A 12,200-nucleotide genomic window follows, 5' to 3' on the forward strand; every position below is an offset into this window, starting at 1 on the left:
AGTGGTCTTATATGGCTGGAGTTGGGATTAGGGGAGGGTTAGGGAAACTGCATACTCCTTCCTCAGCCAGGAGTTCAGAAACCCATGGCCAGGGAGTAGAAGGCAGAGGCATGGTCCCTGGGGACCCCTGCTGTGAGTTAGCTAGACACAGGCCCCAGAGCCTGGGGGACAAAGAAGATGTGGCCCTAGAGTTTTGGGGAAAGACAGAAGGGTCCATGGGGATCCAGGCTCAGCAAAAACCCAAGCAGGGGCTACCAATGGAAAGAAGGCAGAGGACAGAGAAAGCCTCAGGAAGGCGAGGAGCTGGCTCTTAATCATGGGACTTCCCTGAGAGCTTATTCTGCTTTTTCTCTGGCTGAGTTTGGTAAGCCTGGGAAGAATCTTGGAGAAAAGCTCCTCCAAAGGCCATAGCCATACAAATGGGATTCTTCTAGACTTTCCTCACTCATTCCCCCTGTCTAACCACACTGGGAGCTGGCTAAGTATCCAGCTGGCACTAGGCCCATCTGGGGAGGACTCTAGAGACCCCCCTCTATTCACTGCCCCTCCTTCCTCATTCCCCCAGGCATACCTTCCTAGGACACAGAAGCCAAGAAGGACACCAGACCCACAGCTGGCTGCTGAGGGGTACCTGCTGATAGACCTTCTGGGCAGTCCCCCGCTCCCCAGCAGGGAGAAGCAGAGGAGGGAGGAGGTAAGGCAGAGAATAAATAATCCTGACCAGAGAGGCCCAAATGAGGAGGCGGAGACAGAGAGGGCTGTGCTTCAGTGCAGCCTGCCCTGCCCGACCTCCTCAGGAAGAGTACTGGAGAAAAGGGCAAACGTTCCTTCAGTGCAACTGAGGTGAGTGTAGGAGACCAGGGGGTACATCCAGGTGTATGGGCTTCTTGTAGCCAGGGCTCTCCTGTTAGACCTGCTGAGTGAATGAGAAACCAGGCTGTGAAGAACCAGAAGTCCAGGGGTGGGGCGGGGGGATGTGAAGGAGGGCCCTGGCTCAAGGAACAGACAGCCTTAGAAATTTCTGTGCTTGTGTGGTGAAGGGAAGCATGGGCGATGTTAGATGCTGTCTATGGGTAGTTTTCCAGTGATCGGTTTACTGAGAGCCTGGCAGGAGTTGGTCTAAATGCAGGTGAACGGGGACAGAGAACAGACCGGGTTGGGACTGGATTAGAGTTGGATTAGGGCTCAGTGTGTGAACAGCGCCAGTATTCAGGTTGTTAGTGTGGACAAAGTTCAGTTTGTGATTGGGGATCAGACTATAGCTCTGTTTGGGGTGTGGGCTCTGAGCAAATTCGGGCTCCTTCTGTACTCTGCATCAGGAGTCAGGCTGCCGCTGAGATTGGGACTTGACAATCTTCCAGGGCCTCTGATCCTGACTTAGTCTGTTTCTAGATCAGGGTTCAGTCTTCAGCCCATTTGAAAAGTAGATTAGTGTCTATACCGTGGCTTCCCCTGCCTTGCACTCTTTACCTCATCTACATTGAACCACTTGCAGCTTTCCAAACGAGGTATGTTCTCTTTCTCTCTGGGACTTTGAATTTGCCAGAATCTACCTTTAACAACAAATTAGATCAAGTCTGTTGTTTAAATTCCCCCAAGTCACTTAGAATTAAAGTGAAGCTTCTTGCCATGTCCTGCAAGCCACTCCGTGATCTGGCCCCTGCCCTCTTCTCTGACCTCATCTTCTAAAACTCTCTCGTGCTCTCAATACTCTGACCACATTGACCTTCTTTCTCTTCTATGAATACCGAAACTCATTCTTGCCTCAAGACCTTTTTCTCTTGTCTTCTCCTCCCGGAACACTAGTTCCCTAGATCTTAGAGTGTCTGCTGTTTTCTCATCACACAGTTCTCAGCTCATATGTCGCCTCCTCAGAGGCTTTCACTCACCCCCATCTCAAATATGGGAGCCCTGGCCCTGTCCTTTCCTGTCCTATCACTCTATCTTGTCTTCAGTGCACTTATCTTTGTCTGAAATTTTCTTGCTCATTTGTTACTTTTTGTTATTGTCCTCCTAGTGCGTGAGCTCCATGAAAGCAGCGATCTTTTCTATTTTATCCAGTGTTTTATCTCCAATTTTGGGCACAAAGTAGGTACTCCATATGTTTTTGTTGTCTAACTGAATGCTGCTGTTCCCACGCCCCCAACCATGCTTGGTTAACTCTGACTGGACTCTCAGGTCTTGGCCTGGTTGGCCTCCTTGGGGAAGCCCCCTCAGCCTGGCAGCTTGGGGGGGCTCTTGTCTGCTTTGCTCTTGAGGCCCTTGAGCTTACCTTGTCCTAGCATTTATCACAACATGCTGTGATGTCTGCATATTTGTCTCAGTTTCTCCCCACCACTGGAGGGCTGAACAGTACCTTGTTTACCCTGCATCTCAGTATCTCCAGGGCATAACACAGAGCCTGGAACACAGTAGTCAGTCAATCAATAATTGTTGAAAAAAATCGGAGTATCAATCAAAGTCCCAGATCCAGTTTTTCCACTGCACCACATTTCCCTGCATGTAAGCAACAGCTAGAGTAGCTCCAAACGGCGCTGATAACTAGGTCAAGCTTTGCAGGTCTGTGGGACTCTTACTGGCTCTCGTACTACTTGGGAAGTGGAGGAGCAGGGACCTGAGCCTCTAGAGCTCTGCTGGGGCTGATTTTGGAGGGCCAGGCTGACCTGAGTGAGTAGGTTGGAGCTGGAAGCCTCACTCTGCTTTATTTGAGTTGGAAATCGCACCCTCTCATTTTTCCATTTCCATCTTGGCCATTCTAAAAAGAATGCCCAAGGCCCTGCAAGGGCTCCCCAGCTTCATCAAATCCAAACAAGGTATGGGGGACAGAGGATGTGGGTGATTTGCAGTGGAACTGATTCTGGGGCTACCACCCTCATAGAGCGTCAGGAAAGAGCATCCACTCCATGAATCAAGTGATGAGCTCCTACAGTCCTTGCTGGCCACCGCATTGCCCCTGAAGTCTGCCTTCCCTCTCTGGTCCTGGGAGTAGGAGTCAGAGACTCCCAGGTATTTCTGGGCTTGTATCCAAGAACACTCTCTTCCAGATGTTCCCACAGAGGCTGGCAGTGCCTGCAGAGGCCCCCACCCCACTGCTCTAGGCATGGAACATTTTCTGTGTTTACACCATGAATCTCCTTTCCCATTCTCTCCTTGTTTCTCTCCCCCGCTGAACCTAAGTGGGAAGAGCTGGTCAGGTATCCAATTCACAGGGAGGCTCTCTAGACTCATGAGTCCTCAAATTTTGGATTCCTTGGAGACTAACACTGAAATAGTCCTTATAAAGTATTGGTCTATTCTTTTGTGTGTGTGTGTGTGTGTGTGAGTAAGATTGGCCCTGAGCTAATATCTGTTGCCAATCCTCCTCTTTTGGCTTTAGGAAGATTGTCGAGGAACTAACATCTGTGCCAATCTTCCTCTATTTTATGTGGGATGCCACCACAGCCTGGCCTGACGAGTGGCACTACATCCGTGCCTGGGATCCAAACCTGCAAACCCCGGGCTGCCGAAGTGGAGCGCGCAAACTTAATCACTACTCCACTAGGCTGGCCCCTGCATTGGTCTGTTCTTGAGGAGACTGGGAGAGGGACCGGGCAGTAGTTTGGCATATTCTCAGTGCCAAACACATGGATCTGGCATTGAGAGCCCTTACTCTCAACATCCTTATCTATCAAATGGGGTTAATAAAACCTGCTTGATGGGCTGAGGGGAGGCTCTAATCATATAAGAAGGAGGTACTTGGTAGAGAATAAAGCTTTTTAATCTCTATCTTGGGGCCTCCCCAGGTCACAGCCAGAGGAGTTGGGACTGAAAGGAGGAGATTACCCAAGTTCCAGTCCAGGGGGGTCCTCTTTACTGCCCTCTTGGGTTGCCTTCTAAGGGTCTACCTGGGCCAGGTGTCCTACTTACCAAGCCCTTCTGCTACCCTGCCTCTTGGGCAGATTTTAGTAGCTTTCAGAAAGTGCAGCACAATTAAAGGCAGTCTAGAAGAGAGGAAAATGTACAGGCCTTGGAATTAGACAATCTAGGTTAAATTTCTGCTTTACTGTTCAACCCTGGGAACATTATTTAACCCTTTGGAACCTCAATTTTTCACCTACAATATAGAGAAGATACATTAAATTCCTATTATGCCAGTTGTTCTTGGGTGAGAGAGAAGCTTTATACAGTCCGGCATTTTGTAGGCACTCAGTGATTTCTGTTATTATCATTAAAGCCATGCAATCAGTGCTGGGAGTGATGTCATTGTTCTCTTGGGTCTGAAGAAATAGAATTCATAGACACTGGCCTACCTCTATGACCGCTTTTCCATGGGTCTCTGAAAAGGAAGGAGCTCAGAGAGTTCTGAGAAAGAGTGTGAGGATGGGCTGGTCTTGGGGGCTGAGTTGGCACTGGGGGACAGAGCCCTGGAGAGGAGGGGGAAGATTGAGGAGGGTTGAGTGCCTCAAAATGGATTTCCACTCTGTATAGCCAGGGGCTCCTTCTCTCTTATTCTCAAGAAAGGGCTAAGATATCATTCACAATTTAAGAAACATTCCTGGGACTTGCTAAGATAGTGTGACTTTTTCAGAGAAAAGCTCAAGGACAGTGCTGTTCCCTGGGGGTTGGGACAGCGTGGGCTTTAAAAAAACAACCCAAACATCTTTGTTTATTTTTCCTTGATTATGTGTTATTTTCAAAATAGAGTGATTTAGTTCCAATTTCCTCCAGAGCTCTAAATGTTCTCTGAGTGCGTGCAGATGTTCTAATTACCAACAGGGGCTCAGGCTGGACGTCCTTTGGTCCCTCTGCCTGCCTCCTAGCAGAACTGTGGGAGACTGGGATGCTTCAGGGATAGACAGTCTGAAGGGTGACATGGGCTCTCTCACTGGCTCCCTCCACATTTCTTCGTTTCTCTCCTCCTGCAGTCTTTGGAGGTCTAGCCAGATATTTTACCTTCCGTGATAGCTGCCCATTTTGTTCTCCAAGGCACTTCCCTCCCAGGCTAGCTGAATTCTCCTCTCTTTGATTTCTGGTATCTCCATATCAGTGTTAGTCTTTGCCATTGTGATAGATGGACTGCCAGTCAGTATGTGTGTGTATGAATGTGTGCTTGAGGTGGAGTGGCAATTAAGGTGACAAATTGGAGGGAAATGAAAAGATTTTAGAAACCACACATTTTCAGAGATCTTATTCCTCATTTTTATGGAAATGTGAAAAAAAGTGCTTTGTATACTGTGATGCAGTTTTTACATCTTTTGGGATGCCTTATCTCATATAATTTTGCAGCAGCACTATGAGGTTATTATTACCTTCTGCATTTATTTAGAGCTGAGACTTGCATTCCTTGCCCCAGGACTCTGCTCACAACATCACTTTACCCTCAAAGGTAATAGGGTTGAAGATGCCAACCCATGATTCTTCCGCAATATGTTTCCTAAAGCAGCGCATTTTGATCCTGGGAATTGCCCTGCTCTACCATGTCTGTTCATCTGAAATTTCTGGACGGTATGGATGTCTGGCTCTCTGGAGTACCGGAGCCTTCTTGCTGATGCCTCCAGGTGAGGGATCCTAGGTCACCCCCTCTCTTGGGCACAAACTGTGCCACATGTCCACTTTGCATTTCTTTAGAGCCAAGGCTTTGCACCTACCCTGTTCTCCATGTATCCTCTCATGCCCTCGGGCTCCCTGGGCAAGAAAGGCTTTTGCTTTTTGGCCTTAAAGATTATTAGTTTGAACTGAAGCCCACCCAGCACTGACATTCCAAACATTCTTTCATTCTTCTCAAAAGTCTCTATAGTTCAGACAACTGGGAGTCCTTCCTCCCTTTGTCTGTGCCATCCTCGTTAGATGCCTATTGAGGGATTCTTCTTTTGATAAAAATCATTTTCATTTTCAGCTAACATTAACTAAACAGTAATAAATACAATATTGTCCCTGCCATCAAAGAATTCATAATTCAGGGAAAAACAAATACAGCAATAATTATAGCTCAGGATAGTAAATGCATAAAAAGAGACCTAAATAAAGTTCTTCCGAGCACAAAGCAGGAAATATTTAACTATACCCAGGGGAAATAGGCTTAGGAAAAATAGAAAAGAGAGAGACAGTAAACCACGATGTGAAAGATGAGTAAGATTTTGCTCACTGGGAAGTCAAGGAGTGAGGTCTGGGAGGATCTTATCAAAGGGATGAGAAGTAGAATAGACAAGAAGACACAGAGGCATGGGAATCAATGCACCTTCAGGATACAGCATGAGCTGAATACCGTAGTAGTTCAGTCTTTGTTATAGAATTAATTTGGAGTTTTCAAAAGTGTTTTTTTAAACAACAGATAGTGACCTGATTTTATTTGGTTATAATATTATTGGGATTATACAGGTGAAGAAGGTTACACTAGGGGCATGGCAGTCAGATCAGAATATCTAGCTTGTGTGACTGTTTAGGCCACCATCACAGAAAAAAGAAAGCACTAGAGGAAGATGACTAACAACAACAGATAAGATTCTTTTTGCATATTTACTATGCCAGGCATTGTGTTGATTGCTGTACACTCAACGTCTTATTTAATCCTCACATTGACCTCTATTAGATAGCGAATATTATTCTCATTTTAAAGATGAGGAAACTGAAGTTTGGAAAAGTTCAGTGATTTGCTCGATATGGCATAGCTAACGAAGTTTTTGGCTGGCATTTGAATCCAGCATGGATTTCAAAACTCATACTCTTAACAGCTATACAATGCTGCCTCTGGAAGAGTTTCTTTTTCAGACACGGAGAGTTCGATGTGCTTGAGAGAGACCCAGGTGGACCTTTTTAGTAAGAATTTAGAATTAGGAATCTGGATCACGTAAGATAACTCAGGGCTTGATAAACAGATTTTGGAATAAATAGTTTATACATAACAAATGGATTTACTGAAGGGGATGAGATGGCCCCGGGGAGAAAGTATAGAACAAGAAGAACACTGAGGATAAAATTCTGAGAGCATTATCATTTAAGAATATGATTAAGAGTCAAGCAGAGAAGGCTGAAGATCCAGAAGGGAGACCAAGAATTAGTGATCAGAGAGAGATGAGGAACAGCAGAAGGAGGAGGGAGAAGTTTTAAGAAGGAGGGAACTGCTCACAGTGTCACAGACTACAGAGAGGTCAGTGTGGAAGATTTAGGGGGCATTGATGAGGTTGACCTCTTTGCCTGAAGTTCTAGGTTAATAACCTTCTCCCTTCAGTAGTTTGAATTAAATTGTTACTCTCTGTTCTAAAACTCATACTCCCACTGTTTTGCTCTTAGTGTCTGGTCTGAGGGAACCTCTGGGTAACAGCTTAGTAGTGGAAAGAAGATTATTGACACATCTTGAGCCCAGTGAATGGTGTATAAGTCCCTCCTGATGATGGCCATGAGCTCTTCTTCACACTCAACTGCCCTCTGGTAACCCATGCAGAAAGCCCCTACCCCAGGTGTCAAGGGCCAGATCTTAAGAATCTAGCTTTTCCTTTTTCTTCCCAAGATAAAATTATCTTAAATATACCTTAGCAATAAATGGCACGATTTCTATATTGGAAAGAGGAGATAGCTAGCTCCCAAATTATAGTTGAACATATATATATATAAAATGGGTGTAAATCTATACAATTTACATAATTGAGTAAATAGTAGGACCAAAAATATTTGTGGATGGAAGAAAGAAAGAGAGGAAGGAAGTTAGTTAGCTCTTTAATTGTTTTGACAGAGAGATAAGATCTGAGAAAACTCATCTGACATTTCCCACTTCAGCAACCTCTGCTTATATCTACCACTTTAGAAGCCAGACTTGAGGAGACTAGAACCCTGCTATGGTATTGATTATTACTCCAGTGCTTCTAATGTCATCATCTCTCAGATTTAGTCTTCTGTGTTAGTCCCACTCTCTTAAGTCTGGTAGGTCGCCTAGAAACAGAGCTTGAGATGGAGATTCTGTTTTAAATGATATATTGAGGGAGTACTGCCATGAGAAGAGGAGTGAGGGAAGCGGGATAGAGCCGGGAAAGAAAGCTAAGTAAGGCTGTGGTCTCAGGAAGGTCTGGTTCCTCAGGAAGTTCTGAAGCACATGTTGCATCACAGCTTTGGTCCTACCTGGAGGCAAGCAGGCTAACCTTTTGTACCTTTATGCCAGGCAGTCATTGAACACTATATGAGCCCTGAGGGGGATAGCGTAACTTCCTAGGTGTGGTGCCTCTCATTTGATCATGAACAATTTTCTGGAGAAGGGAAGAACTGTGAGCTGTTAGCATTCAACACCCCCTAGGATATAGGTGCGCTGGCTTGGTGAAGGGGACCTAGGTGGGGCACCAATGGCATCCACTGCAGCCATTGTTTGTTTTATGATATAAACTGGGTAGTCTGGACAAGTGTAAGACTTTGAATGGACATTTGGGAAAGAGTGAAATGTAGAGTTAGAGTTCAGGATGAAGTTAGTGTGTCAGGTTTTCAAAAAATTGAAATAGAGTTTGTCATAATAAAATATGTGCTATTAAGTTTTAGATTAAGTTTGAAATGACTACTAGAATTAGGTGTTAGGTTAATATTAAAGTTAGGGTTAAGGCTAGAATTGAAGACATCATTAGGATTAGTGATAAGGTTAGGTTTCAATGTTAATCTATGTTGCCATTAGTATTGCTGCATTTGGACTGGAATTAGTCTTAAAGATAGTCTAATGATATAATTAGAATTACAGTTGGTATTAAGCATAGGGAGCATAACGGTAGGATAGGACAGAAGAAGTGATGGGATTTTTTTATCATCTAAGCCTGATATGTGCTCAATCAATAGTATATCTTTGGTGAACTAAATGAGTTAAAATTTGCTTAGAATTTTTGCCTTAGTATTTTACTTGTCTTCAGGATTGACTTTAGAGTGGGGTTAGTCAGTAGGGCTGGGTGAATTTTCACCTGGGCCTTGAGTTATGAAGGACAGTTAGATTGATATTAGAATAGAGTCAGAGTTCGAATAGACAATTAAGTTAGAGTTTGGGTCAGAGAATATGACATCAGCATGGAGGGAAGGAAGTGTGCTATTGTGATTCTGGAGAATCTGACAATGGCTTATCTTTGCATTCCAGCCTCTACCTGCCTGGCACTGGTCACAGCTCAGCTTCCTCACTATGGTGGTCCCCAGTGGCAATGAATCCAGTGCTACATATTTCATTCTAATAGGCCTCCCAGGCTTGGAAGAAGCTCAGTTCTGGTTGGCCTTCCCATTGTTCTCCCTCTACGTTATTGCTGTTCTAGGTAACTTGATGATCATCTACGTTGTGCGGACTGAGCACAGCCTACATGAACCCATGTACATCTTTCTTTGCATGCTTTCTGGCCTTGACATCCTCATCTCCACCTCATCCATGCCCAAAATGATGGCCATCTTCTGGTTCAATTCCACTACCATCCAGTTTGATGCTTGTCTGCTACAGATGTTTGCCATCCACTCCTTATCTGGCATGGAGTCCACGGTACTGCTGGCCATGGCCTTTGACCGCTATGTGGCCATCTGCCACCCTCTACGCCATGCCACTGTGCTAACATTGCCTCGTGTTACCAAGATTGGCATGGCTGCTGTAGTACGGGGTGCTGCACTTATGGCACCCCTGCCTGTCTTCATCAAACAGCTGCCTTTCTGCCATTCCAATATCCTTTCCCATTCCTACTGCCTACACCAAGATGTCATGAAGCTGGCTTGTGCTGACATCCGTGTCAATATCATCTATGGCCTCATTGTCATCATCTCTGCCATTGGCTTGGACTCACTTCTCATCTCCTTGTCATATCTTCTTATCCTCAAGACTGTGTTGGGTTTGACACGTGAAGCCCAGGCAAAGGCATTTGGCACTTGTGTCTCTCATGTGTGTGCTGTTTTCATATTCTATGTACCATTCATTGGATTGTCTATTGTGCACCGTTTTGGCAAGCCACATGACTCCCTCCTACCTATCATCATGGCCAACACCTACCTGCTTGTTCCTCCTGTGCTCAACCCTATCGTCTATGGAGTGAAGACAAAGGAGATCCGGCAGCGCATCATACGTCTTTTCCATGTGACCACCCACACTTCAGATCCCTAGGGGTCAGTGATCAAACTTCTTTTTCATTCAAAGTCCTTCAATTCAGATATTAATATCAAGATTTTGGAAGAAAGTATTAGGAAAAAAATCTTCCATAATAAAAACACAATGGATCTTTCGAAGATGAAACTGGTTGGAGAATCTCCATGTGGATAGGGGCAGCAGAACCATATCCTCCCAATCCCCATTTTTCACTATCATTTTTCCTTTTAGTTCTTCTCTGTATATAATTATTAGGACCCCAAGGTGATTGTGGTTGGAGGGTTATTAGTCCCCATTTAACCATTCAGTCCAAATCTCTAAATTGCTTGCACTGAAAGTCCACAGCATTCTGAGATAAGTGTTGTATGTCTAAAGAATGTTTACCAAAGACTTAAACATGGCAAAAGTAAATGACATAAGAATACAATACCATCAGATAATCTGATTTAAAACTATAATTTCCTCTTCAGAATCCCCTACCATGTTGGATCTCAGAAAAAGAGACATACCTGGATTTCCTTCTTCAAGATGACCTCCACAGAGAATAAATAATTTCTTTTCTTCTCGGCACCAGCCCTTAAGAAGAGTATTGGAAGTAAAACCGTGAAAAGACCACAGTTATTTACATTAATTAAAGATGACATGTTCTGTTCCCAGAGTTTTCACAACCCATTTATACTTTTCCTTATTTAATTTTCTTATCAATCTTTTGAGGAATATGATTAGTACTCCCATTGTACCAATGGGGAAATTGATGTTCAATGGGGATCAGTGAATTACATGAGGTCACGAAAAAATTTAAGTCTTTGATGCCCAATCCCACATTGTGGAGAGGGAGTGTTAGAGAGTCCAGTGGGGCAGTGAGTTAGACATTTCCAGAGTCTTGCATTTTCTAATGGAGATATTTAATTTCCTTTCTCACCCATCCAGTATTGTATTTAGAAATTTCCTGTTAATGTTGTTGATGGCTTTAATCCCAGAAGTTACTGGTCCATTTGCCATTGTACTTGTGTAGTAGAAGCAGGAATATGTTTGAGTAATTCCCAAACAGTGGCTAGTTTGGGAAATAGCATGATTAGCTATTTCAGTGGGGACATTCACTGGATATCTGGAGAGACACTTTATGGAGAGATGCAGCTGAGAATACCTAGAAGCTCATGGCAGAAATGGCAAGTCTACCACAGACCAGGGAGTCAAGAGCAGGAGGCATCATGAGACTGAGCAAGGCTGGTGGCCCAGGTGGCTAGTCAGGAAGCAAGGCCAAGGCAAGCATGGGTCCACAGAAACTGAGAAGAACGTATAAAGGGACATCATATATCCCCAGGGCTTTGAGCTGTTCTACTGGGGAAGCCCACAGCATCAGTGCCCTGAGAACAAGACCACAGGCAGAGATGAGACCACTACCTACAGGGGGAGTGCTACCTAAAAAAAAGGTAGGTGAGTGTGAGAAGCAGGTGTGAGAGCATGGCACAGGCTATCCAGAATTTTCTGGCCATGGCTTAGTAGCACAGGACTACTTGGTAGTGAGGGCATGGAGAGAGCATAGCTGATTTTTTGGACTGGAATCCAGAAGATGAGAATTGTGAGCAGCATGGAATCTGATATGCCCTGGTGAGTGGTAGCCAAAAGAACTAGGTGCATAAGCTAGAGTCAATGCAGACGTTGATCATTTTGGGCTGAGTGGAGGGTCAGCTCATTGCCCAGGAATGCCCTGATATCGGGATTAAGAGAAAGAGAAAGAATGAAAGAGAAAGAAAGAGGCAGATCTTTTTTCTCATTAGGAAAGCAATGTGTGGTCACCATAAACAAAAATATTAGACACTCTGAAAATATAAAAGAAATAAAAATATAATAAAAAATCCAATAAACTTGTCACCTTAAAAGGAAAAAAACGTTGTTAGCATTTTGGTGTTTATTTTTCCAGATTTTTAATAAGCCTTTGTGTGCATGCTTCTGTATGGGCATATAATGAATGTGTGTATCTGTTTTATGTTTGGAATCCTTTTGGAGACGTAGATGGAGAATAAACAGATAAATCAAACAGACACATTTTAAATTTCTTCTAACGATGCAGTCATTATTCTAGATTTTAGAAGGGATTCCAAGTCTGTATATGCTCGGGATAAAGTTTCATGGTTTTGATTCT

At 44.2% G+C, this 12,200-nt stretch overlaps 1 protein-coding gene across 1 annotated transcript; it reads left to right on the plus strand.

Annotated features, from left to right (window-relative positions):
• The first annotated feature begins 738 nt into the window (after positions 1 to 738).
• On the plus strand, positions 739 to 11,946 carry LOC103553168 (olfactory receptor 51E1). Its single transcript, XM_008523634.2, has 3 exons — positions 739 to 843; positions 9,077 to 10,074; positions 10,525 to 11,946. The coding sequence occupies exon 2, from the start codon at positions 9,119 to 9,121 to the stop codon at positions 10,070 to 10,072; it is 954 nt and encodes a 317-aa protein (XP_008521856.1). The 5' UTR covers positions 739 to 843; positions 9,077 to 9,118; the 3' UTR covers positions 10,073 to 10,074; positions 10,525 to 11,946.
• The last annotated feature ends 254 nt before the right edge of the window (positions 11,947 to 12,200 follow it).

Source organism: Equus przewalskii, chromosome 6 (genome assembly GCF_037783145.1).
Source record: "Equus przewalskii isolate Varuska chromosome 6, EquPr2, whole genome shotgun sequence".
Taxonomy (NCBI): Eukaryota; Metazoa; Chordata; class Mammalia; order Perissodactyla; family Equidae; genus Equus; species Equus przewalskii.